Source organism: Macaca mulatta, chromosome 14 (genome assembly GCF_049350105.2).
Source record: "Macaca mulatta isolate MMU2019108-1 chromosome 14, T2T-MMU8v2.0, whole genome shotgun sequence".
Lineage (NCBI taxonomy): Eukaryota > Metazoa > Chordata > Mammalia > Primates > Cercopithecidae > Macaca > Macaca mulatta.
Genome location: NC_133419.1, coordinates 53287686 through 53314659, shown reverse-complemented (window position 1 = coordinate 53314659; position 26974 = coordinate 53287686). Strand labels below are relative to the sequence as shown.

Sequence of the window (26974 nt, the reverse complement as noted above, 5' to 3'; positions counted from 1 at the left end):
TATGAACAGGATAAAGGAGAAGCTAGTGAGTTGGGAAGCGGGAGATCAGTGAGGAGGCCCATGGTAGCTCCGGTCAGAGCTGGCCAGGCCCTGGATGAAGTGGCAGGGTTGTCGACAAAGGGCAGCCACACTCTAGCCACTACATACCCTGAATTGTGTGTGATACTCTTGATTTGATTGTATCTACCAGCAGTGGTTATTGAGCACCCACCATTGCCAGGGGCACGGGCACCAGGCCCTGGGGCTTGCAGCCTTCAGCTTCAGAGCACACAGTCAGGTGAGGTAGGAGGGGCCACAAGTAGATCAATGCAAGGGTATGTGCAAAGCTATCTTACAAACTTCCCCAGAGTACAGTGTGGAAAAGGGGGCCCGGGGAGGGCAAAATAATGCTTCAAAGAAGAACAGTGCAGCTAAGGATGCAGCCCAGCCAGGCGTCACTGTGTTTCATCCTGAAGTCACCCCATGGGTCAGGACTGTTATTATACCCATTTTATGGATGAAGAAACTGAGGTTCAAAGAGGTTAGGCAACTCCTCCAGGCTCACACACCTAGTAAATGGTGGGTTGGGTTTGGTGACCAGTCTGCCTGACTCCAGAGTCCAAACTGGGACCTGTGACACTCTGCTGCCTTTGATGTTTCAGCCCTAAAGACCACTGGGTTTTCACAGGTGAACAGAGTCCAGATAGGCATTCCAGATAGAGGGATCAGCATCAGCAAAGGCATGTGGGTGGAAGTGTGTCGGAGTACAGTTTATTGGGAAACTGCAAATGGTTCCTGATTCTAGAGTATGAGGGGGCGGGAAAGTGATGAGAGGAGAGACTGGAGGGGTGGGCTAGGGCTAGATCATGAAGGTAGTTTTTGTTTTGCTCCATTAAGATGTTTGGACTTCACCCTGCATATTGTCAGGGAGCTGTTGAAGGATTTTGAACAGGAATGGAACCTGACCAAGTGCACATTTTTGAAATAAAGATCTCTCTGGCAACAGTTTGAGGACTAGGCTGGTGGATTGGAGGGAGGTGAATCTGGAGGCAGGAAAGGTATTGAGGAGGAGATTTTGAGTGTTCCAGGTGACAGCAGGTGGAGACCTGACCCTTCTAGGAAGGATGGGAGGCAGCAAATGGGGCTGTTGAAGAGGCAGGACTTGGTGACTGGCTGGCTCTGCAAGATGAGGGAAAAGGGGCAGAGAAATTTGACTCCAAGGATTTGGCCACAGAGTCAGGATGGTGCTGCTCACTGAGGTTGGGGCTGCAGGAGAAGGAACAGGTGGGGTTGGAAGGGAAATTGGCCACACGTGAGGTCTCTAAAAGCTAGTGAGAGGAGAATGTCCAATTGTTGGTGACACAGGGGCCTGAAATGCAGCAGGGAGCTGCATGGTGCAAGTACAGCCTGCAGAGACATGAGGACACAGATACTGGTTGAACTGTAGGAGTGTGGCGGTCCATGAGAGTGAAGACCAGAACCTTCATTTTCAGGGGCAGTTAGAGAGGGGTCTGCCCTCTCTATGGGGCCTCAAGATAAGGTCCCATAAGTGGCAGTTGCATTTAGCAGCAGTTGGTGGTGACGTTGGCCTGATGCACCGGGTGGCCTGTGAGAAGAAACCAGATTGTGGTGGTTCGATGGATGAGTGGGAGGTGAGGAAGTGCACATTGCACGGCTGGACTATTTTATCAGGAAACCTAGGCTGTGAGGGGAAGAAAGAAGGTTGCTATTTGTTTTCTCCCATAAAAGCAAATATAGATCTAACTGGTTGGATTTGTGCTCATTTTGGGGAATGACTTCATATTGATAAATTCACAAATCAGAGAAACAAAAATAAACTTTTGTTGAGCAATGAACTTTTTCTAAGGGTGTTTGAGAAAAATCAGGTCAAATGGTACAGTTCTTCTGAACGGGTGATTGGCCCAGGAGGTCAAGGCTGCAGTGAGCCGTGATCGTACCACTGCTCTCCAACCTGGGCAACAGAGTGAGATCCTGTCTGAAAAAACAAACAAAAACAATGCACACAAAAAACAGGGGATCTTTGGGGGACAGACTCCACCAGCTATAGCTGGGCTGTGAGCTGCTCTGGGTGGGACAGCTCTGCAGTCATCCTGGGCTCCAGCTGCTGTGCCATGCACACAGTGAACAGGCATAGAGAAATCCTTTTCAAGTTCACTTGGCTGCGACTTCGATATGTCTTCGCCAGCATCCCTCTGTATCCTCCAGACTGGTATCAAGTCCCAAAGGCCTAATTTCAGCCAGTCAGGAGACATAGTGCCATTTAGATACAAAGGTTCCCCTGGAGAGTGCCTTTAAGAGGGTGCTGGGCAAAGACTTGGTGGAAAATCTGTTTTTAGCTGTCTTACTATAAGAGAGAGTTGGTTAAGGTGAGGATGAGCTACCCTCACCTTTTATGTGAAAATGCATCGATTTCTGCCTTGGTTTGGCTTGGGCTACCTAGAGCTTGAGGTGGTAGGAATTATCCCCACGCAGCTTCCCGGGAACTGATGCTTATTGAGCTCATCTGTGGACCCAGCGCTGTCAGAGACCCCTCCATGTAATTTTCACAGGAACTCTATGTTGTTTATGACTTGCTCAAAGGAGCACTTAGTGACTCAGAAGCCCATGTTCTTTCCACCACATCACACTGGCTTCCAGGGACTCAAGAGCTGAGTGCCCGGGGGTGTTTCTGAAACCAAGGAAATTAACTAGCTTATCTGTTCTAGTCTCCTGTCTTATGCTATTTGCAAATAGGGAAAAGATGTCTTTTTCAAGATAGGGTGTATACGTGTGAGTGCCTACGTAGAGGGGTGGGCAGGCTTATTTCCGGGGGTCAGGCAACTTTTGCAGGACATTGAGGTACTAATAGAAGGTAACATGTAACATGACAGACCTGGTTGTTATTGGAAGTTGGCCTGCAACAGTCGGGTAAGAGACAGCTTAATTCCCATGTGGTTGACCTTCACATTGGGAAGGAATGCCTTCTGATCCAGGCCAAATTTGACATACCCACTACTAACACCTACTGTATTAGCTAGGGTGATGCTTCCTGCCTAAGAGATAAGTTCCCAGTTCTCAGTGACTTCACATACTGCACATTATAGCTCACATATGTAAAGTCCAAAACATGTGTTCTGGTCAAAGAGGGCTTTCCCCCATGCAGGCATCCAGGGGACTGGGTCCCTTCCTTCTTGTGGCTCACCATCTTCAACACGCAGTTTCCAAGGTCTTTGTGCCTTGACAGAAGTAGAAAAGGCACGAAAAATCACTATGGGGGATTCTTATGGGTCGGTCTTGGAAGAGGCATGCGCCGCTCCTGCTCGGATTCCATGACTTAGAACCTGATCACCTGGGCTCACAGCTGCAAGCAAGGGTCCAGGAGGAAGGAGCAGTCCAGCTGGTGGTGAGCTAGCTCATCTCCACGACACCCATCAACGCTCCAAAGACACCTCTCAGCTGAGCTTTCACTGGTGGATTAGATGCTGTTCTCATTTGATCTATAGATCTTAGCATTTTGGAGTTTGATGAGGTTAGGAGAGTATCATGAATCAAGGGTCTTAGCTGGGCGTGGTGGCTCATGCCTGTAATTCCAGCACTTTGGGAGGCCGAGGAGGGTGGATCACTTGAGGTCAGGAGTTTGAGACCAGCCTGGCCAACATGGTGAAACCCCGTCTCTACTAAAAATACACACACACAAAAAAAATTAACCGGGCCTGGTGGGAGGCACCTGTAATCCCAGCTACTTGGGAGGCTGAGGCAGGAGAATCGCTTGAACCCAAGAGGTGGAGGTTGCAGGGAGCCAAGATTGCACCACTGCACTCCAACCTGGGTGACAGAGCGAGACTCTGCCTCAAAAAAAAAAAAAAAAAAAAAAAAAAAAAAAAGAATAAAAAGATTCAAAGGTCTAGACCAGAGACTACATCCCTGATGTGGTGTGCAAGACAGTAGTGCTTGTGTGCCTGTGGCCCCATCTGCTTTATGTGGGAGCAACATGGGTATGCTTATTTAGGGTGCCACCCACTCTGTATAGGAATTGTTGGAACACAGGGTCTGAGTGTTCTTCCTGGGTAGGGCGATGTATGCTAGGCTCTGAGAGCTAAGATCAGGGAGCTGGTGCCCAACCTTCCCTGGGGCACTGAAGGATATCTCACAGGTGCCAAGTGGTGGGGGAGGAGTGTACCTGTGGTGAGTCTGGGGAAGACAGAATAGGAGATAAAAATGGGGAACTTGGCAAGGCTGAGCCTTGGTGGCCTTCCTGAGGTCAGATGAGATTTGGAAAGAATAAGAGAAGCCTAGATGACTTTTAAAAAAAGATAAACATTTATCTATTTTGAAATATAAAATATTTCATTGAACCAATAAAAAACAGCAAATGTCTTTCATTGACCTAATGATTTGTTTATTGTATTTTAACTCAAAAGTATTTCAGAAAGTTAGCAAGATTTTTAATTAGACCACAGATTCTATTCCCTGGCCTTGGGCCGCTCCCACTTATAGGAGGTGGTGATGGTGGTAGTGGTGGTAGGGGTTTTTTTTGTTTGCATTTTAGTTTTGTGGTAAAATTTACGTAACATAAAATTTATCATTTGAACCTTTTGTTTGTTTGTTTGTTTTGAGGCAGGCTCTTGTTCTAGTCACGCAGGCTGGAGTGCAGTGGCATGATCATGGCTTACAGCAGCCTCGACCTCCTGGGCCCAAGCAATCCTCCCACCTCAGCTCCCCAAGTACCACAAGTGGGACTACAGACGCACCCAACCACACCCGGCTAATTTTTCTTTGTTTTTTGTAGAGACAGAGTCTCACTGTGTTGCCCAGGCTGGTCTTGAACTCCTGGACTCAAGCGATCCTCCCACCTTTGCCTCCCAAAGAGCAGGAATTATAGGCATGAACCACTATGCCTGGCCCATTTGAACTATTTTTAAGTGTAAGATTTAATGGTATTAAGTACATTCATGTTGCTATGCAGCCATCACTACCATCCTTCCACAGAATAAACTGAAAGTTGGCACTTCTTTTTTATTTTTTTGAGATGGAGTCTCACTCTGTCACCCAGGCTGGAGTGCAGTGGCACAATCTTGGCTGACTGCAACCTCCACCTCCCAGGTTTAAGTGATTCTCTTGCCTCAGCCTCCTCAGTAGCTGGAATTACACGCATGTGCCACCACACCTGGCTAATTTTTGTATTTTTGGTGGAGACGGGGTTTCACCATGTCGGTCAGGTGGTCTCAAACTCCTGACCTTAAGTCTGTACCTATCTAATAATAACTCTCTGTTCCCCACTTCCCCCAGGCTCTGGTAACCACGATTCTACTTTCTGTCTCTATGAATTTGCTTATTGTGGGCACCCCTCACTGTTAGTTTTGAGATAGGCTGGCCTCCTAGAAATTGGGATTCACAGTTCACAGTTTTCCCGGGCACCCAATGTGGTACCAAGATGATTCAGGTCACATGCAGAAGCGTCTGCAAAGTTTTTGATGGTAAGATGAGCTCTGCGTGTGGGGTAAGATGTACGTTATTTTGTCAACCAAGTACACAGGTTTCCTTCTTGGGGACTTCACCAGCAGGGGATCCTGCAGGCACAGCTGAGATTTGAGTCGGAGGCAATGCCTTCCCCATTCTGCTCTGGAATGTGGGTGGAAGAGCGTGGGCTCTGGAAGACACCTGCTGCACTGGACGCAAGGGCCCTGTAGTCCCTCGAGTGGAGCAGCTAGAAGGAACACAGCCTTGGGGGACTTGGCCCTGACCTGTCAACATTTAAGCGAATTCCTTAAATTAGCACAATATCAGTGTTTCATACAGGATGACCCTTTCTGTTTTGGAGAAAGATCACATTGCTAGTGCTGTGTAGCCACAAAGGGCCCAGGCCCTGAGTTCCACCCAGCCCTGAGCACTTGTTAGGCCTGGAGAAGATAAGATACAGGAGGCCCACCTCCTGTTGTTAAGATGGACAGTCAGGGAGAGAAGACTCCTGGCCTTGGAATGTGTATGTGAGAGGGGCTGTAAAAGTCATGCATGTTCCTGGTAGAAACTTTGGGAAATACAGAAAAGTATAGAGTAAGAGTATACTAACAGCTATCTGAAATGCGATCCTACACACATCACCACTGTTCACATCTGGCTTATTTCTCTTCTCTTATAGACACTGGACATTATTTTATGGAGTTGAAATTATATTGACTTCCTGGATCCATATCCTGCTCTTTTCACTCTGAATTAGGGCATAAGCATTTTCCCATGGATTAAATGTCTTTATAAATATTATTTTTAAAGGGCTGCCTGATACTTGTTGGGTTGTACCATGACTTATAAGACCATGCCTTATTTGATACTTGTAGATTCTCCAAGCCCAGAGTAACTTGAGAGACAATAGAAGTTAACTGATTTAATTTACACAGCAGCTTCAGAAAAGGAAGACCATACTATTTCTGTATATATGGCTCATATGGACTGGGGCTAAGAGCATGGATTTCAAAGTGAAATGGCCTGGGCTCATTTCACAGCATCCCCACTAGCTACCTGCATGATATGGAGGCGTTTTTTCACCTCTGTAAAGCTGTCTTCTATCAAACAAGGGTGGTGAAATGAGACAGGGTGGTAAAGGCCTGGTACGCTGTGAGTGCCAGCTGTCAGTGCCATGGGCAGTGCAAGGGGTGGGCTGGGCTTGAACCCAGGTCTCCTCATGCCTAGGCCAGAGTTCTTTCCACCTCAAAGGCTTTCCCTGTTCTAGAAGGTCCTTGAAGAGAGACTTAGTGGTACAGATGAAGATATGGAGTGCTGGCTAGAAATCCTTGTGGAAAATTTTAGATATATATATGTTTATGATATATTTGCACACACACCACACATACGTGTACATTTACATACATACACATACATACACATACATGTACACATGCTACACATACACATGTACATGCACACATGTGATTACACATACATGTGTGCACACATACCCATAGATACACAAACACATGTATACACATATGCACACATATACACATACATGTACACATGTACACTCCTGCGAATATGCACACATGTAAACATACACATATATACACATGCATACATATATACACACACATATATACATACATACACATATGTATACATATATACATACATGAAATAATCACACATGGGAAACATAGTTGCATTACAGAAAAGGAAGATAGGCAAGTTCTGCAATTATTTCTCTCTCTCTTTTTAAGGCCTTTGCTTTTTACAGAACAAAAATGAAAAAAGAAAGAAAAAAGTCATACCTCCCCCATGTCCACATAGACGTGTTTCGAGGATTCCTTAGGTTAACACTGGTGAGAGTGTCTGGCTGGTACTGGGCCCTGATGACGTTGGCTTCCTTCTGCCATTCCAAGCACTGTGACTGGTCAGCATACAGTTGTTTCTTGACGCCAGGAGGGGAGACCTGGAGGGTGGGCACTGCCTCATTGGGACTTCCCGGGGCCTGGTACTGTTGAGTGGCTATAAGAAGCAATGGATGAGGTGAGGAAGGGGGAAATGTATGAGGCCCCTTCAAGCTAGACCAATGGAGTCCACTAACCATTGAAAACAAGTGGGGAAGAGGGCTGAGGCCAGAAGGGCAAGAGCCAAAGAACTTGGGTTCTCAGTGAAGGAGCAGGCATAGAAGGCCAGGGCCTGCAGTGGACCTGGGATCTCTCCCCAGCACTCCCACCCTGTGGCAAAAGAGGGAAGGTCTGGGCCCTTGCTACCTCCTGGAAACTTGGTTGAGCTTCATGGTGAGTCTCTTGGGTGCTCTTTCATTGGCCTTTCCTAGTAGGGGTTTCAGACAGCATGTACAAGAGGACTCTCCGTGTGTGCCTTCAGTGCACATGGAAAGGGGCTTTGGCTTCCTGGAGGTGAACTCAAGGCAACACCCAGGAGTAGTAGAGAAAGCTTTGGAGAAGTGGAACTTATCTCTCTAGGGAATGACTAAGAAGCATTATCTCACTGAGGCTGTCTTCCAGAGGAGGCAAGGGTGGAGCAGGCAGCCCCAGGAGGCAGTACACACTCCTCTATTTGTGGAAGTGACCGAGTCAAGGCTGGGGACACCTGGATGGAAGGAGATTACCAGGAAGACAAGGTGGCCCTCTCAGTCCCTTCCCAACCCTAGAAGTGCTCCTTTTGGTCAAATTGGGTGCCTAGTGCCCTGGTAGGTGGAAAGCCAGCCCTACCTGGGTCAAGTGTGAAGATAGGGTCTGTCAGCCCCACCTGGGAGTCAGGTGTTCCTGCCCATGGTGGGCTCTGTGGGGATGCACCAGGTGTGGAAGGTATCGCCCACTGCTGAGCCCCTGGCTGGCTCCTGCCACATCTCAGGTGTTGGATTCAGATGGCCATAACTGAGGGTCTTCTGTGTGCGAGAGTTAAAACTGGAGCTTTTTGTTTCCTGAGCACCCTGTGAGTGTGGGGTGAACACCCCACTTCATTGTCAAGGAACCTGGGCCTTGCTCCAGAGCTCCTTAGTGACATCGAGCTCGGAGAGGGAAAGTTTGAACAGGGCTGCTTGGCAGTATATATGGCGAGAGGGTTTTGTGTTTAGATTGCATTGACCTTGAAACAGATTTTGTCTGTGAGCCTCAAGGGTGGGTTGAAGAATGAGCTTTTCTCCTGGGCCAAACTGCTGCTTTGTGGGAAGGTTCTGCCTAGTGTCCACCCCCATCTCTCCTTAAGTTTGTATAAACTCCATCATTTATCGAAAGCCTGGTTACACTGTCTGATATGCCATTTGGGAGAAGAGGCTCGGGGAAGGCAGGAGGCGTGGGAGTCCTAACTTTGAGGCACCTGCAGACTGGGATGGGGAGGCCCCACCTCTCATTTGGAGAGGTGCTCAGGGACTCTACGTAAACCTTGAGCTTGACTCTCAGATTTAGTGGGCTTAGCCCATTACCAATGTTGTTGCCTGCAATCTGGGGCCCTAAATTTTAATTTTTAGCAGCTAGAGGCAGGGAAAGGAAATTGCTTTGTGACTCATGAAGTCACATAGGCAGGGGACAGAAGAACCACAAATAAGAGACTCCACTTGGCAAAAACCAAATTGCTTCAAAGCTATTCTTGGAAACTTAAAGCATCACTTCTTGTTTCTTCCCAGAAAATACAGAAACCCTCATATTTCTGTCTAGTTGGTTTTATTTCTGTTGCATATCAAACCTCAAAAAGACAACAGCTGGGTGGTGGTTAACAAGGAAAACTTTAATAAGAGCTAGTTATCCAGGGTCCTCTGATTTAAAAAAAAATTCCTGACTACCTTCTTTTGGGGTGAGGGGAAGGATAGCCACCAAAGGTTTTGCACCCCAGTTCTCTGGAAGAAAGACCTGAAGCTCAGACTCACTGAGTCCCTCTGAGTGCTAGGTCAGCCCTTCCCAGTTCATTCCCAACATTATCCTGAATTCTGTATGTTTTTAGTTCATTACCAAAACTACTTTCTATGAAGTTCCCTAGTTATACATGGGAAACTAAAACCCAAAAGATAAATGATTTGTCCGAGTCTACACAGAGAGGAAGTGAGTTTGAACTCAGATCTTCTAAATGGAAGGCCTTTGTCCTCTAGTTTTAAAGTATACAGGTTGACTATACCTAAACTGAAATCTGGAATGCTCCAAAATTTGAAGCTTTTTGAGTGCTGACATGACGCTCTAAGGAAGTGTTCACCGGAGTCTTCTGGATTTTGGATTTTTGGGATTTGGGATGTTCAATCAAGTGAGTATGATGGATGTATTCGAAAAAGAAAGAAAGAAAATAGAAATCCAAAACTCTTCTGGTCCCAAGCATTTTGGATAAGGGATACTCAACCTGTATATAACTCCTTGACCCAGAAAGCTAGTCTCAGTAGTCTTGAATGATGTTTCTTTTGCCTTTCCTTTTGATATGATGATGTTTGGGCTGTTTGAAGAATCATAATGAGTATTGGTTATTGCATACGTGATCTCACTGATTCCTTAGAGCTCTGTGAAGTGAGGAGAACAGGTGGCCCTCTATATCCATTAGTCGCACATCACAGATACAACCAGTTGTGGATTGAAAATATTCAGGAAAAAAAAAAAAAAAACAGATGGTTCATCTGTGGGGGGGGAATATATACAGACTTTTTTCTTGTCATTATTTCCTAAACAATACAATGCAATTATTTACATAGAACTTCTATTAGGTATTATAAGTAATCTAGAGATGATTTAAAGTATAAGAGAGAGTGTGTGTAAGTTATATGCAAACATGACATCATTTTATATAAGAGACTTGAGCATCTATGGATTTTGGTATCTGCATGGGATCCTGAAACCAATCTCCCATGGATACTGAGGGAAACCTGTATTATCCCTATTTCACACATGAGAAAACTGAGGCCAAGACAACTTGCCTAGGGTCACACAACTAGCAAGTGCTTGAGAGCAGATTCATACTCAGGCTGCCCTGACTCGAAATATTCTGATGTTAATCCCGTGAGGAAAGCTACCCGCCATGGGTGTTAGAGTCATTTTTAAGGTCTATGACCTAACTTGGAAAGCCAGTTGTAAAGAGTGAAACGGGTGTTTAGATCCAGGGTGGCAAGTCTGAGCCTGGTACGGGCTGCTGGGCTACACATCCAAGCTGCGCTTATCTTCTCCTGTCGAACCATCTCCCTCCACCTCCCCTTCTCTCATTCTAGATAAGGGCTGGTTCCTGGAGTTCCCACGCCTATCTAGCCCTCAGCACCACCTTTAGCTCTTTTTCCACTGGAGCCCGAAGACGAAGTTGTTCGTTCTTCTTCTGGAGGAGGAGGAGTGGCCATTGGGGTGCAGAGGAGACAGCTTCTTCCAGTTTGTAAATTATCGTTTGACTTGATGCCTCTAAACTGTTCATAATTTTAGACAAGGAGGAGTTGGCAACTTGGAGAACTGATTTACAAAACTATTTTCTAAACTGGTACATTTCCCCAGGTACAAATCTGCCTCCTGGGTGGATGCAGCGTGCATTACCATATCTACTGAGTGCCTCCCGGGACCCGGCTCTGCCGTCATCCACATTTCTTGCCCTTCACAGCTACCCTGCAAGGATGAGATTATAATTTGTCTGTTACAGTAGGGAAACTGAGAATCAGAAGTGGCTTGTGTGAGGCAATAGCTCTGAAGCCTTACAGTTTTCTCTGTACCGCTTGCCTGTCCTCAGAAAAGACTGTAGTGTAGCAAGCAAGTTCAAATAGCCTTGTGTTTGTTGGCCAGCCACTGCAGCCTTTGTTCAATGCTGGGCACAGAAGTGGTTCCAAAGATAGATAAAGACTGAGAATGTTAATACGCTCTGCAAAGCAAATGAGTCCCGCCTTCTGTTTATGCTCTCTGGGTGGCAAGCATTGCACATGGGGAAAGTGGAGATACAGTAGGAGGCAGTGTTTATGTGAGTCATGCCCGAATGAGCAGAGTGGACGCTCACAGAGCCCAGAGAGCATCTGTGAAGGAATCCGTGCTCATCGCACCAGGCAGGGCACAGAGCCCGCTTTCTCAGTCTACTGAAGTTGTTGAGTGTCATAGACCGGGGTCACTGGGTAAGGCCTCATGGAAGAACCAGCCTGGGTAGGGCAGGAAAGCTGGCTAGGCCTGAGCAGGGAATGAGTGCTAGTCTCCCTTCAGCCAAGCTCAGTGCCAGGCACCTCAGCAGCTCTCCGGGAAAGAGGGAAGGGAGGGTAGGGCCCTAGGATCCCCTCACCCCCAAGTCTGGGCATCCAGTGTCTGAGACCTTGCCTGCCCCAGCAGGCTCCTCCTGGCAGGTGGTGCCCAGTGGGTTCCTGTGCTCCTTTGCATGTGCTGTTCTTCCCCCTTCTCTTCCAGCTCCTCTTCTCATTGCTGCCTGGACAGCCCCTTAGCTGCCTCTTTGCCTCCAGCCTCCTCCTCCAGTCTACTGCTGCCCTCTCATCTTCCCAAAGACTTGCCTCTTCCTGCTGCTCTGTCTCCTGCTCCTTACCACCCACTGGAGAGGCCAGGCCCCCTCCTTGGCCTGGAGGGGACATCTGCCACCATGTGCGCTGGACATCCCCACCACACCTCCTCACAAATCCTGAACCTTGAACATGCTGTCATTCCACCACTCTCCTGCTCTTCCCACACTCACATCCCTGTGTAGGTATTTCCATGGCCTGGAATGTCCACTGCCCAGTCTTCTAGTAAAATAAATCTCATTCCTAAAATTGAAGCTTTCTTGACACTTCCCTTTTGCGGCCCCTCTGGACTCCTCAAGGCTCTGTTGGACACCGCCTGCTCTGGGCTTCCATGCCCTTGGTTCATAGTCCACAAGCACTTGCCTATGGTCTTGTAATCCGTCTTCCCCTGTGGGCAGGGCCTGAGCCTACATATTCCCAGCCCCTTGAGTGGTGCCCAACTCTTGCTAATGCACCAAAAATTGTTGCCGAGTGAATAAGTAAGAGATTAAGGAGGAAGATAAACACCATTCTCTGCTTTTGGTATTATAAAACCATCCCACTGTTCGAACTTGTCCACGATAAACACTGCCCCTCTGGGGAGCGCAGAGCTGCCGTGAGGCCTGTGCTCTGTGTTGCTGACCTCCCCTTACAGGCCTCATTGGTGGAGCTCGGTCTGCTGTGTCCTCTTGCTCAGAGACCCCTCCAGCCCTCCTGACAGCTGGGTCAGCCCCAGCTCCTCCACATTTGTCTCCTTGCGCCAGCTTTGGATTCTGGAAAAACAGCTAGTGCTTTGGAAAATCAGCTCTACTTTATTTTTGTTCCTTTGAAACTTAAGTGACTTTTCTAAGAAAAGTCTGAGGTTAGAATGGTGCAGAAAGGACCATGGCCAAAGCCCAGGCAAGCTATTTTTGGGATGTGAATGAGCACCCATCGCATTTTTCCCTTCCATCAGCCGAAGCACTTGTTCCAAATAGTTCACAGCCTGGACTTACAGAGCACAGGCCCCCTTTGCACAGGCGGAGGAGGTCCACGTGTCTCTGTCTGTCTGTGAGTCTGACTGAGGTAGATGGTATGCTCCCAGCCGATACCAGGAGCAGAAGTTTTGAGAAGAGACGGTCATGTGTGTAGTGGAAAGCCCTGCCCTCTGGTAACTAATGAAGAAAGACTTTAAAGCTGGGTGTCTAAGGAGAGGTGGGCAGTCATGAAATCTAGAGAGATGTTCTTTGGAGTTTTTTCTGTCTGTGCATTAGTGAATTGTGGCTGGATTATATTCACATCAGCCAGCCAACTTGCAGTACCAAGAATGATAGACTTTCAATGGTGCTATAGCTAGTGTACTTTTCTGGGAGTTTTTCCCTTTTCCTAGTCACTGTTTGCAGAACCACTTGACTCAGAGCAAGATTGACCAGGTACTATTGGCATTAGCCAGGGCATAGCCTTGTGCAGTGTGTGGTACTTTTCAGCCAGCGAGAGGAGCAGAGTATAGGGGAGAGATTACCCGCAATGCCACATTGACAGGCCAAAAGGCACAATTCTATATCTTTTATAAATGTTTATGTGTAGTATTGAACACTAAATAGTATGATTAATATTTGAATGTCTTAAAGAAATTGTATTTTTACTTCTCAGCACCCATCCCCCACCCTACCCTCATTGTCCAAAGCTGACCTCTGCCTCCTCCTACTGTCGCAGGTGTGACGTTTCTCCAGATACTTCATGCTGTTCGCCTGTGTCCTTGCCACACCACTGCCACACACGACTCCTGAACCATGGGGGAAAACGAGGATGAGAAGCAGGCCCAGGCGGGGCAGGTTTTTGAGAACTTTGTCCAGGCATCCACGTGCAAAGGTACCCTCCAGGCCTTCAACATCCTTACACGACACCTGGACCTAGACCCTCTGGACCATAGAAATTTTTATTCCAAGCTCAAGTCCAAGGTGACCACCTGGAAAGCCAAAGCCCTGTGGTACAAATTGGATAAGCGTGGTTCCCACAAAGAGTATAAGCGAGGGAAGTCGTGCATGAACACCAAGGTAAGGAGAAACCCTCCTAGTCTTACCTTTGCAGGGCATGTGGGTTGACATTTAGGAGGTTAGGAAGCTGTTGCCATTTTGGCACTCTAAGGTTCTTGGGTGTGGGTGTAATGTTGCATTGTTTTCCTCTGGTAAAGGTTTCCTTTGTCTCGAAGCATCAGCTTTTCCTGGCTGGGAGGTTCCCTCCACTTGTGCTGTCTCCAAGGGAGGGAAGCCAGAGGCAAAGTTGAGGGAGAAAAGCCAATGCTTGATATTACCCCCACTTCCATTATTCCTGCTGCCACTACTACTACTTCTAGTAGCTGCTATTTATTGAGCAGTTTCTAGGTACAAGGTACTTTATGGCCATGATTTCCATGAACAGCTGCAGTAGTCCTTCAGGCCATTTTAGAGATGGGGAAATTGAGAAGTCAGTTGTGCCCAAGATCACATTACTAGAGGACAATCTTGGCCCGTCTGATTCTAGGGCCTAAGTCCTAAATCTCAGGGAGAGGCATAGTTAGAGAGTTGTGTTCCCCTGCGTGTGGACATTTTAGAAAGATCCCCTGGTTTTGAATTAATTGGCTAAGAAATAGGTCTGGGTCTTCCTCCCTGTCTCTTTCTCTTCTACCTGATACCCTTGCATTCTTCACCTGCCCACTCCCTTCCTCAGGATGCATTTATTTACCTAGGACCGCACTCATAGTTAAGCCTACACTAACCGATTGCATCCCCCATCATTTGGCCATAGACAGCATCGGCGAACGTAGGCTCACTATCACAACCTTTCTCTGACATTTGTGAAATGCCCACCACCAGATGGGCAGCTGAGAGTGTAGGCTTCTCAGCTGACTTTCCTGGTGGCCGTTGGGGGCTATCAGCCCTGAGCACTGGTTCAGGCTGTGTGTTTAGGTTAAAATCAAATGTGCTGTATTTAGACCTCACAGGAGGTAGCTCAGCTAGAACCCTAGGAATTCCAGTTGGTGCCAATCCCAGGACAAGAGGATTGAACTCTCCATGGCAATCGGGACTGTTGTGTTTTTGTTTTGGTGATGAGAAGCTGTTGAGTCCACCATGGGATATGCTGCTTTCCACTGCCCCAGGGGAGACAGCTGCCAAGCTCCTGTGAGCCTGGGGCACACTGACACTGCGGGACATAGGAAGAGCATTCCATCAGGTTGAAACAGACCAGTCGCCTCAGCCCAGAGCAGGCTAGCCATCCAGACAGTACCTGCCCATAACCTGCCACGCTCCAGCTAGGCAGAAGAGATGGGGGAGGTAGGGAAAAGGAAGGGGGAGGAGAAGGTGAGACCAGTGTCCTGGGTGCTACTCCTGCCCAGTGCCTCCCTTCCTCGTTGTTGTGGCTTCATAGTTCAGAGTTCACTGGGTGGCTCTTCAGATTTAAAGGAGGGGAAACTTTTAGCTTCCAAAGTGTCACCCCTCTTAGTAATTGTGTATGGTGGCTTCTTTTTTTTTAAAGTCCCATAAAAGTCAGGTGGCCCAGTTGCACTATATTCTCTCACAGAGGGTTTTCCGAGCTCTGGTTTTATTAGGGAATGCTGTTGCCCCATACACCCAACATGCTGTGGCTGCTGAGAGACCCTCTTGGTGATCTGAAGACAGATTGTCACAGGGAGTCAGTGAGTAGAGGGATGGAATGGAGGGCTGACCACCAAGAGGAGACCCTTCTTCCAAAACATACTAGCCAGTTACCTAGCCAGTGTGGCCGGCCTCTATTTTACAAGCTTTGGTAGCTTGAAATAGAACAGTCATCACATCTTGTGGTTGGCAGGTCACCACTGGCTTCTGAGATACAAAGGGAAAGAAAGCACCTTTTGTTAGGGATGCTGGGTAAGGTGCCTCTTGCCCAGGAATTTTTATGCCTTTCTTGTGAGGAGGAACAAGGACATTTTTCACATGTGAGATAACCCATCTCATAAAAACCGCCTGAATGCTGAGGAGTGGAAGATACATTTGAGAATGATTGTAAGTATGAACTGTGACTGTGTTAGGCTACTTGAGCTGTGCTTTTCAGAAACCCAGCTCAAAATTACCACAAAGAACGGGGAATCATTGACTCATATTAACAGGGAGGTCCAGACACTTTAAGTTGGGGCCTTAACTTGGATGCTTGGATGCTTTGCTCTCTTTTGGCTCCATGCTTCCCTCCTGCAGACACATTTTTCTCCATGTTTGAAGCCTCTCCTTCACATCTTTATAGCTCCATTCCAAAAGGCTGGAATCTGTCTCTTCCAGGTCAATATTGAAAAAAAAAAAACCATTGAGAAGGATTCTGATTGGCCCACCTCTGGATTTATTATGGCCAAAGCCAGGGGAACTGGTTACTGTGATTGGCAGCCCTTTCAAGCATCACATAATCGACGTGAGGGAGGAGCAGGTCCCCAAGGATGTGGGAGTGTGAGACAGATAAACAACAGGTGTCCTTGACTGGGCGTGGTGGCTCACGCCTGTAATCCCAGCACTTCGGGAGGCCAAGGCAGGTGGATCACTTGAGGTCAGGAGTTCGAGATCAGCCTGGCCAACATGGTGAAACCCCATCTCTACTAAAAATACAAAGGTGTGGTGGCGGGTGCCTGTAGTCCCAGCTACTCAGGAGGCTGAGACAGGAGAATCACTTGAACCCAGAAGGCAGAGGTTGCAGTGAGCTGAGATCACACCATTGCACTCCAGCCTGGGTGACAGAGTGAGACTCCATCTCAAAAAAAAAAAAAAAAAGAAAGAAAGAAAGGAAAGAAGCAAGGAAGGAAAAAAAAATCACACAAAAAATGGGTGTCCTCTACAGCGACTATTGATTTGTATTCTGGCCATGATATAGGCTCCTTGCATATCACATTCATGTGTGGGTGTTTAATGGCCAGCTCCATGAGGCCGGTGCTTATACTCCTTGTTGTGAGTCAAAACACAGAACAGGGGTCCTCACCTCTTCCAACATGAACAGACACTGTCTTGCTCACATACCATGTTCAGGCATCCTTTGGTGTATGGTTTATGCTGAGCATTAGTCAAGGAAGAAATGCTGGGCGTTTGCATACATGTGGCTGATCATCAGTGCTAAGCCAGATGACACAGGTTTGTCAGGTACCAGGCATAAAGCCAAGCTCCCGGTTAGCCATAGGCAGAGCAGGAATAAACGTAATTCAGCCAGAACCCTGACCTTTGTGCTGATGTGGATGCAGCTCAGCACCACCTGGAGTGGGTCTAGGCTTAAGCATTTCGCAAGCATGTATCAGCCCCTGCCATATGCTGAGCACCATGCTCCTGCCTCCGTGCCACCCGTGAGTGTGTGTGTGTATACACACGTGCGTGTCACAGCAGTGAGAGACTGGGGAAGAGGGAAGGGCTCTAGTGGAGGTGCCAGGGGACAAGGAGAGTGGCCTGAAAGTTCTCTAGAGCAATGGCTCAGGTGCTAGTTATAAAATCTCACTTGGGATTATTGTTTATTATTGATTTATGAGGGTTTTATTGGCACTGAATATTAATAATTCTTTCCCTCGGCATGACTATGTTTGGATATGAATGAGGGTGAACTGAGGATCAAGCCAAATGAACTCTTTCACGATTGATACTGACTCTGTATTAGGGTAACACCGGACTCAAATGTCACACCCGACTGAGTAGTGTTCCCAGGGAAAACAACCCAGAAGAACCTGCAGTATGTAATTTGGTGTGGGAAATGCTATCATCACAAAATTCTGGACTCTGGTTGTTTTGATATATAAATCTTTAATGCTAGAAGGAACTTAAGCAGATGTTATGTGCAAGCTCTGCATTGAACAGGCCACAAACCAGGGTCCAGAAAGCTGAAGATAGTGGCATTACTGGGATTTGGACTCTATTTACTGGTTTGCTCTTATGTTCTTTTATTTGCTCATTAGCAGGTGTTTCCAGTGCCGTACACCTTACCAGGCATTTGACAGAGAGGATAGTTTGAAAGCTGAATAAGATGTGGTTCTTACTTGAGCTTTCTGTAAAGACAGATATGTAATTATTTCTGTATTTACTTATTAATCATTCATCAGGTGAATAGTTATGGAGCAACTACTATGTGCCAGGCATTTGTCTAAGTATCTAATAGCTCTGTGGCCTTGGGCAAGTTACTTAATATCTCTGGTCCTTAGTAGCATTCTCTGTAAAATGAGGATAATAAGAGTAGCTACTTCATGGAGTTACCATGAGGGTTAAATAAGGTAACCTTTGTAAAGTGTAGAAGGCTGTCCAGCATTCTGATAAGTGATCAGTAAACATTTAGCCCTTATTATCATTAATATCGTAAGAGCTAAGAGAGAGGTCTGTACATTGGTCTGCAGGAGTATAGAAAAGCAAATGACTGATTGTGACGGGGGTAGTCTGGGAATGCTTCCTGGAAGAGGAGGTTTGATGTGGGACTTGGCAAATGAGTAGGAGTTTGCTGTGTAGAACTGAGGAAACAGCTAGAGGGAGTGCATATATTCTAGGGAGAGTGTGTTGCTCTGTAATGGGAAAGGAGGAGTGTATGGGGTTTGGAGGAAGGGTGAAAGCCGGAGAGCACAGAGTGGATGGATGGTAGGAAAGGCTGGAGGAAAACACCTGCTGGTCCAGGCTGTGAACAGAAGGTCTCGTACTCAAACAGAGGACCTGGGAAACTGTTAACAATGAGCCTCTGATTCCCAGTCCTGTCCAGGGTTCTTTCCACTGCTCCTCACAGGATTGCTCAGTAGTCACAGGTACCATTACAGACCAAAGGGTGTTTGTACATTGTTGCCATAAAAACTCCCAGGAAATGACTCATGGACTCTTGTCACCAGCAGGAATCGGGCCAGCCTATGTAATGAAAACTCTTGCGTTATCTTTTTGGAAGAATGTGACTGTATTTTATGAGTATCCAACAGGGTCACCACACACCTTTTGCTCCTGGGCCCCTCCCCTGTGTGTAGCCCAGGCCCCGGTTTGTGCTCGAGGGTCAGACGGTCCTATGTTCCCCAGCTTCCTCCACAGATCGTGCAGGGAGGCAGCGGAGCAGGGTGCGAGGCTGTTAGGGGTAGAAGGGGTGACACCAGGAGCAAAGACTGCTACCCCTTGGCCTGGATAAACCTGTCTGACATTCCCAACCTCTGAAGTCATCTGTCATGGCTACACTGGCTCAGACTCTTCAAGGGCCACTTTGCCTGATATGGGCAGTTCCAGTCATAACCGATAAAGCAGAAGATGGTCTCTGGGGTGTGAAACTGCGCAAGCTGAAGAAAAAGCTTAGATGAACTCTGGATTTATCTGCTTAACCTGACAGTAGACTGCCGGCCCTGCAACATTGAACATGTTTCTGAGCCTGGATTGCCAGTCGGGTTGTACCAATGGCTGCATTTGTTACCACAGCTGCACATGGAGTGTGTGGGGTTTGCATGAGTGTGTACGTTGGGCATTATATGTGAGCTTGAGTAAATCCAATTCACAGCAATGTTGTATGGAGAAGGAAAAAAACTTTCCTTTTTAGCTGTCTTTGTAGGAAGTGGTTAATCCAGGTTTACTGAGTTCACTTTGTAAATATATTTCTAAATAAATAATTTTTTGTCTTTTTATGAAAAAACTAGGCCAGGTGGGATGGCTCACGCCTGTAACCCCAGCATTTTGGGAGGCTAAGATGGGAGGAACGCTCAAGGCCAGGAGTTCGAAACCAAATTGGGCGACATAGTGAGACCTGGTCTCTACAGCAAATACACACACATACACCCTTTGCACACATACACCACACACGCATACACTTAGTCACACATATACACATATACACACCACACACACATATATACACAAATACACACATATACATCACACACACATACACACACGCCACACACCATACACACACACACCACACACACATATACACATATATACAAATTCACACATGTATACACAAATACACACATACACATACATACTACACACACCACAAACCATACACACATACACACATAACCCCACACACACCATACACACATACACACACCACACACATACATACACATGCACTTATACACACATATACATACATACATACCACACACCCACCACACACACACGTAACACCACACGTATCTATTTCTTTATATATACACGTATTTATTTAAATATAAACATATATTTCTGCCCCCTTACTTATCTATATATTTCCGTATGTATTTCTTTATATATATTTTTTCTTTATAAGAAAAAGAAAATGTTTCTTTGAAAAAAAATGCCTGCTCGTGATAAAAAATAACTCAAGTAGGATAAGAAAATATAGGGTGAGACCGAGCAAGTGGGACGAACACAGTGAGACCATGTCTCTAGAAAATGATGTGTTTTCATTAGCTGAGTATGGTGCGCCCCACCATGCTGTGGTCCCAGCTATGTGGGAGGCTGAGGTGGGAGGATCGCTTGAACCCAGGAGGTTAAGGCGGCAGTGAGCTATGATTGCACCACAGCACTTTAGCCTGGGCAACAGAGCAAGATCCTGTCTCAAAAAAAAAAAAAAAAAAAAAAGACAAGACAAGACAGAGTGGATTTGAGCCTAAGCCAAGCTAATTTAAAAAAAAAAAAAAAAAAAAAGGAAAGAAAATTTAGTGTGGAAGAAGTTTCTTTTCTCCATTCCCCCAGTTTTCCTTCCTAGAGGCAAGTACTTTCCCATTTCTTGTATGACCTTCCTGAAAATCTCTGCATGTTTGTGGATGTGTGATATGGATACATGCACTGCCCCCTGTATTTTCTTAATGGGAAAAAAATCTACAAACATTTTTTCTGCACTTGTTCTGAACTTTTTTCACTGAAAAATGTATCTTCGAGATTGCTTTTTCTCAGTAGGTGTGGATCTAACTCTTTTATTCATGGCCTTTTATGGTTTCCCATTTTATGGCTAGAGCACAATAGCACCATTTCTTTTTTCTGTTTTTCTTTTGAGACGGGATCTTGCTCTGTTGCTCAGGCTGGAGTACAGTGGCATGATCTCGGCTCACTTCTACCTCCGCCTCTCAGGTTCAAGTGATTCTCGTGCCTCAGCCTCCCAAGTAGCTGGGATTACAGGCGTGGGCCACCATGCCTAGCTAATTTTTGTATTTTTAGTAGAAATGGAGTTTCACCATGTTGACCAGAATGGTCTCGAACTCCTGACCTCATGATCCACCAGCCTCGGTGTCCCAAAGTGCAGAATTACAGGCATGAGCCACCGTACCCAGTCTATAGCACAATTTCTTTAGCTTAGCTTATTTCCAGTCTATTGCCATTTTAAACAGTGCTGCAGTGCATTTCCTTAACCACACTTGTTTGTATACATGTGAAATTGTGAGACAAAGGGTATGTGTGCTACATTTAAAAATTATAGACATTGTCAGATTCTCCTCCCTGGAGTGGATACTCCCACCAATAGTGCAAGGGAGCACCAAAAACAGTCCTTCTTTAAAAAGAGAAAGCACAGTAAGACGTTGCCTCCTTAGATTTCCTGGGCCATGCTGAATGGGCACTGATAGAGTCCTCTGAGTCCTGCAGCCTGGACTAGGTGACCTTGAACAGGGCCACTGGGTGAAGAGCAGTCCAGCAGTGATGTGGCAGGGATTACTGCCATCCTTTTAACAACAGTTTTATTACCACCACCAAGCTTTACAGCTCACAACATAGTTCCATACGCATTGTTTCATTAAGAGGTTTGGTTTGCCAGTCCCCATTTCTCACTCCTATAACCCCAGCACTTTGGGAGGCCTAGGTGGGCGGGTCCCTTGAGACCAGGAATTTGAGACCAGCCTGGGTAGTACGGCAATACCCTGTCTATACAAAAAATACAAAAATTAGCCGGGTGTGATGGTGCATGCCTATAGTCCCAACTACTGGGGAGTCTGAGTGGGGAGGCTGACTTGAGCCTGGGAGGTCAAGGCAGCAATGAGCTGTGATTGTGCCACTGCACTCCAGCCTGGGTGAAGAGCAAGACCCCATCTCAAAAAAAAAAAAAAAAAAAAAAAAAAAGAAAGAAAGAAAAAAAAAAGTTTGCTGTATTGGTAAAAGTGAATGTTCTTTAAGAGAAGAACACATATAAGTGTATCAAATCGAATGCACTTATATTTCTCTTGAAAATTTCATTAAATAATGGGAGACTTTAGGGCCCTGGCCCACAGAGGATCTGTCCTGTTAGTGCTGAACAGGGGCCTGGCCTGGCTAACTTGTTCTCTTTATGATTCAGTTCAAGCAGACATCACCTCCTCCTGGGAGCCTTCCCTGACTATCTCCTCCCCACTGCCTCCTCTTATTCCATCCCCAATCTGGGTTTGGTGCCCCATTGGGCTCCTAGATTCTCTGGTCCTATTGCTATCTGGCTGATCAGTGCTCCACATTGATTGCTTTGTCTTTTTCCCGCTCGATGGTGAGCTTCCGAAGGACAGGGAGCGTGCCTGGCTCATCCCCGGGTCTCAATCCCCCAGCACAGGGCTTGGCACAGGGAAGATGCACATGGATGGAGGAGCGAACTCTGTGGCTCAAAGGGCTTCTTTCTGGAGCTTTACTGTGTGATTTACTTTCCAAGCTTTGATGCTGGGTTAGCAGGAATCAATACCAGACAATCCTTTCATTTCCTTATTAAGCATCTGTCTAAGTTTGCATCTGAGCATTCCTTCCCTTCGAGGCGGGGATGGTGGCCACAGCCCTGTCTGGCCCTTGCCTAGCATCTGGCTGCCCGTGGAGCTTTCAAAAGAGACGGGAAGTTAGCCAATAGGCTTGTGAAGCTGGAAGACTGAGTCTCCCTTTACTTGGAGAAAAAAAGAAAACCCTCTTGTAGCTCCTGGCCCACCCAGGGTTGTACAAGGCCCTAGGGAGTCTCCGGCCGGGATTATCCAAATAAATTTGTATCTCTGGGCAGGAAAAAAGGAAACCAGGAAGCAGTTTAACACTCTCCTTCCCAGACTGAAAGGTAAACCCTGGCTTCCCTCTTCTTTGCTCTTTGGAGACTTTTGCTCTGCTTTGATTTTTTCCCACAATTAAAAATATCTTGGCAATCAGTGTATTCCTTGACCAGATAATTGTCCCACTTGGTGTGAATATATCTGTCTATCTCCTACTCAACAGGGTGGAGTACCAGGCTCAGTTCGGCCTCCTGCCACAGGGAAGGTCCTGGGCAGTTCAGTGAGCCTGATTCTCAGGTTGTTCTCCTGCGCTGAATTTGTAAGATTGTGTTCAGCTGTCGGTAACTGAGATGTGACCAGAGGTGAAAACAAATAGGGGCTTATGTTTTTAAGGAGAAGTCAGGAGAGAGGTGGTGGCTGGAGGTTCAGTAGCTGTATTCTCTGATTCTCTAGGCCAGCGCTGCCCAATAGAAATATACTGTAAACCCATGTAAAATGTTAAACTTTCTATTAGTCACATTTTAGAAATATAAAGAAGCATTGAAATTATAATAATATATTTTATTTAACCTAATATATCCACACTATTTCAAAATGTAGTAAATATAAAAATGATTACTGAGATATTTTGCTTTTTGTATATTACATTTCTGAAATACTGTGTGTTTTACAGCTCATCTCAGTTAAGTCTAGCTACACACTAAGTGCTTACTAGTCACATGTGGCTAGTGGCTGTCAAATTGGACAATGCAGCTTTTCCTCATGCTTGTCACCTTGTAGTCACAAGGTGGCAGCTGTAGCTCCAGCCATCACATTTGCTTTCAAAGCAGGAAGAAGGTAGAAGGGGTTGCTGTAGCTACATACATTTCTTTATCATGCAGGCAAAAGTGTTCCCAGAAACTCTGCTAAAATGTAAGCCCCATGGGCACAGGAATTTTTGCCTATATGTTCTTGGCTGATTCCCAGCACCTAGGATAATGCCTGACACGTAACAGGTATTTGCCTCAGGTTAAGTTCTTCAAATGCAGATGCTTAGTAGGTGTTTGGAGTGCAGGGTGTTCCTTAGCGGTCAACACCTGTGAAAGGAATGACAATGATTGAGCTGAGGAAGACAAAGTCAAATTGTGTGTAAGAGTACCGAATGTCTGCAGGTTCAAGCAGTTAGGTCTCTTCCTACTTGGCCTTTCAGTAAGTGAGTTTTGCAAGAAACAAGGTGGGAGAGAGCATGCTTCTTAGTTGATATTAGTGTTTTAGGACTTTCTCCTTAGTTCAGGTAAAAGCCGGGTTTTTGCCACATGGCCATGAAAGATTAGGCTCACAGACACCTTGAAGAGTGAGAAAAATGGACTTTATTGGGCGAAAAGGAAAAAAAAAACTCAGCAAAGTGAGAGAGGCTCCTGTTAACAGGCCCCCCATCTCACACATTGAATCCCAGGTACCACCCGGAACAGGAGAGGCCAGGCTCCTCCCCCTGCTAAAGATGCAAACTTCCCGAGGCCCCACCCCATCCTCCCAGTGCACAGGCTGGTCAGAGGTTCTCCGGGGACCTCTTTATACTTGGCTGTCTCGTTAGGATGGTCAGCCATAAGCTACCAGCTCTCCATGTAACATGTACTAACATATATCCTGGTACAAATATTGAAATATATAACATACATAGTTATAGAAATATATACTTAAGAGAAGTTGTAAATATATTTTATTTACAACATGTATTTTTATGTGTTATATATAGAATTAGATTACATTAAAAAGTTACTCATTTCAAACTTCTATGCAGCTTCCTAGAAAGATAAACCTAGTCTATTATAATTTCAGACGCTGCTCAGAGCCTTTGGCTATATGTGACAGATTTCACTGCAACCTGGTGTATTCTACACCTCCTGCTATCAGTCTTATAGTCTCAAGAGATGTAAATACAGGATAGTGAGCTATGCCAAAGCCTGGTCTATGGGAAATCTGCAGTGGAAAGATTTTATTCTCAGGACCCTTTCTGCAGGGAACAGCTGTCAAAATCTGAGGAACATATAGGGGGAGGTTCTTTTTAAGTTCAAATCGATAAGATTTAAGTCCAGGGGAAGTTTCATGTCCCCTTCCAGCTGAGGAGAACTTGCTGATGTTTACTTGCAGCTGCTTGTGGATCCTCTCTAGCTTTAAGAAAATGAGCTCTTGCATTTACTCTTCCCCTTGGGCATTCCCAATGTGTCTTTTTAAATTGTGGTAAAATACGTATAACAAATTTGTCATCTCAACCATTTTTAAGTGTACAATTAATTCAGGGCATTAGTTACATTCTGGAGGATGTACAACCATCACCGCTTCCTGTTTCCAAAATTTTTCCTCACTCCAGATAGAAACTCTGTAACCATTATGCAAAGACTCCCTCTGCCCTTCTTCCGCCAGCCCCTGGTACCCTCTCATCTTTTTGTTTGCGTAAATTTGTTCATAATGTTTCTTGTAAGTGGAATCATATCATCTTTGTCTTTTTGTGTCTGGTTTATTTCACTTAGCGTAATATTTTTGAGGTTTGTCCATATGGTAGCATGTGTCAGAATTTCATTCTTTTCTTTTTTAATCTTAATATATTTAACTGATATATCCAAATTATTATTATTTCAGCATGTAATCACTATGAAATTATTTAAAGCTATTTTGCATTTTTTGTACTAAGTTTTTGAAATCTGGTGTGTGTTTTACTCTTATAGAACATCTCAATTCAGATGCTAAATTTTAATCAGAAGTACTTCATCTGTATTTAAATTTTATAAAACTTACAGTTGAAAAAGTAAATTTGCATATCCAAGTTATTCCAGTCATACTTAAAACTTTTCCAGTGCTGAATTGAGTTTGAGGTTTTTTTCAAGCAAAATGTGGTAAAATATACCTAACATAAAACGTTAACCATTTTAAAATGTATAATTTGGTATCATGAAGTACATTTACATTGTGGTACACCCATTACTATCATTCATCTCCAGAAGGTTTTCCATCTTGCAAAAATGAAACTCTGTACCGACAATCAGTAACTCCCCACTCCTCCCCACACCCAGTCCCCACCTACCACCATTCTCTTTCTGTCTCCAGAGTTTAACTATTACGTACCTCGTTTAAGTGGAATTATACAATATTTGTGAGTGGCTTATTCACCTGGCCTGATGTCCTCGAGGTTCATCTATGGCATATGCCAGAATTTCCTTCTTTTTAGGACTGAATAATATTCTATCCTATGTATGTACCACATCTGTTTATCCATTCATCCAGCGAGGAACCCTTGGTTTTTTTTCTGCTTTTTGGCTAAGATGAATAATGCTGTGATGAACACTGACGTGTATCAGTTTAAGTCTTCATTTTCAATAATTTTAGGTATATACTAGGAGTAGAATTGCTGACTCATATGGTAATTCAACTTTTTGAGGAACCACCAAACTGTTTCCATTTACCCTTATATTTTATATTGCCATCCCTGAGTCAAATTTTTCATAATTATTAATTCATTCAAAAAATCATTTTCAGCCAGGCATGGTAGCTCACTCTTGTAGTCCCAGCACTTTGGGAGGCCAAGGTGAGTAGATCACTTTAGCTCAGGAGACTGAGACCAGACTGGACAACATGGCAAAATGCCATTTCTAGAAAAAAAAATACAAAAAATTAGTCTAGTGTGGTGGAATGCACCTGTAGTCCCAGCGACTTGGGAGGCTGAGATGGGAGGATCGCTTGAGCCTGGGAGGTAGAGGCTGTAGCGAGATAAGATCGCACATCTGCATTTCAGCCTGGGCAATGGAGTAAGACTCTGCTTAAAAAAAAAAAAGAAAAGAAGATCATTTTAAATATCTGCTACATGCCAGGTGCTAGGGACACAGCCACTATGGATATACATATCTATTTCTTCATGATCATGCCTTAATTCTTTTGGGTATACGATATACCCGGAAGTGAAATGCTGGGTCAAATGGTAATTCTATTTTTACTTTTTTGAGGAACTGTCTTACTGTTTCAAGTAGTTGTATCATTTTATATTCCTACTAGCAATGTCCAAGGGTTGAATTTTCTCCACATATTCACCATACTTATTTTTGGTTTTTAGAGTAGACATCCTAATGGGTGTGAGGTGGCATCTCATTGTGGTTTTGATTGGGATTTCCCTAATGATTAATGATGTTGAGCATCTTTTCATGTGCTTATTGTCCACTCATAAGTCTTCTTTAGAGAAATGTTTATTCCAGTCC

General features: G+C 45.5%; 1 protein-coding gene and 1 long non-coding RNA gene across 51 annotated transcripts in view; one reads left to right on the top strand and one right to left on the bottom strand.

Annotated features, from left to right (window-relative positions):
• Positions 1–26974, top strand: part of MICAL2 (microtubule associated monooxygenase, calponin and LIM domain containing 2) — a 241431-nt gene that overhangs the window by 36520 nt on the left and 177937 nt on the right. For all 50 annotated transcript variants that reach the window (XM_077963306.1, XM_077963302.1, XM_077963300.1 and 47 more), the window contains one exon: positions 13574–13914. In XM_077963306.1, the coding sequence (XP_077819432.1) occupies positions 13651–13914 (264 nt within the window). In that variant the 5' untranslated portion in view covers positions 13574–13650. The remainder of the gene's footprint in view (positions 1–13573; positions 13915–26974) is intronic.
• On the bottom strand, positions 19370–21900 carry LOC144334292 (uncharacterized). Its single transcript, XR_013403993.1, has 2 exons — positions 21816–21900; positions 19370–20031 (listed from the first exon to the last, which is right to left on the bottom strand). It is a non-coding gene; the product is annotated as an uncharacterized LOC144334292 (long non-coding RNA).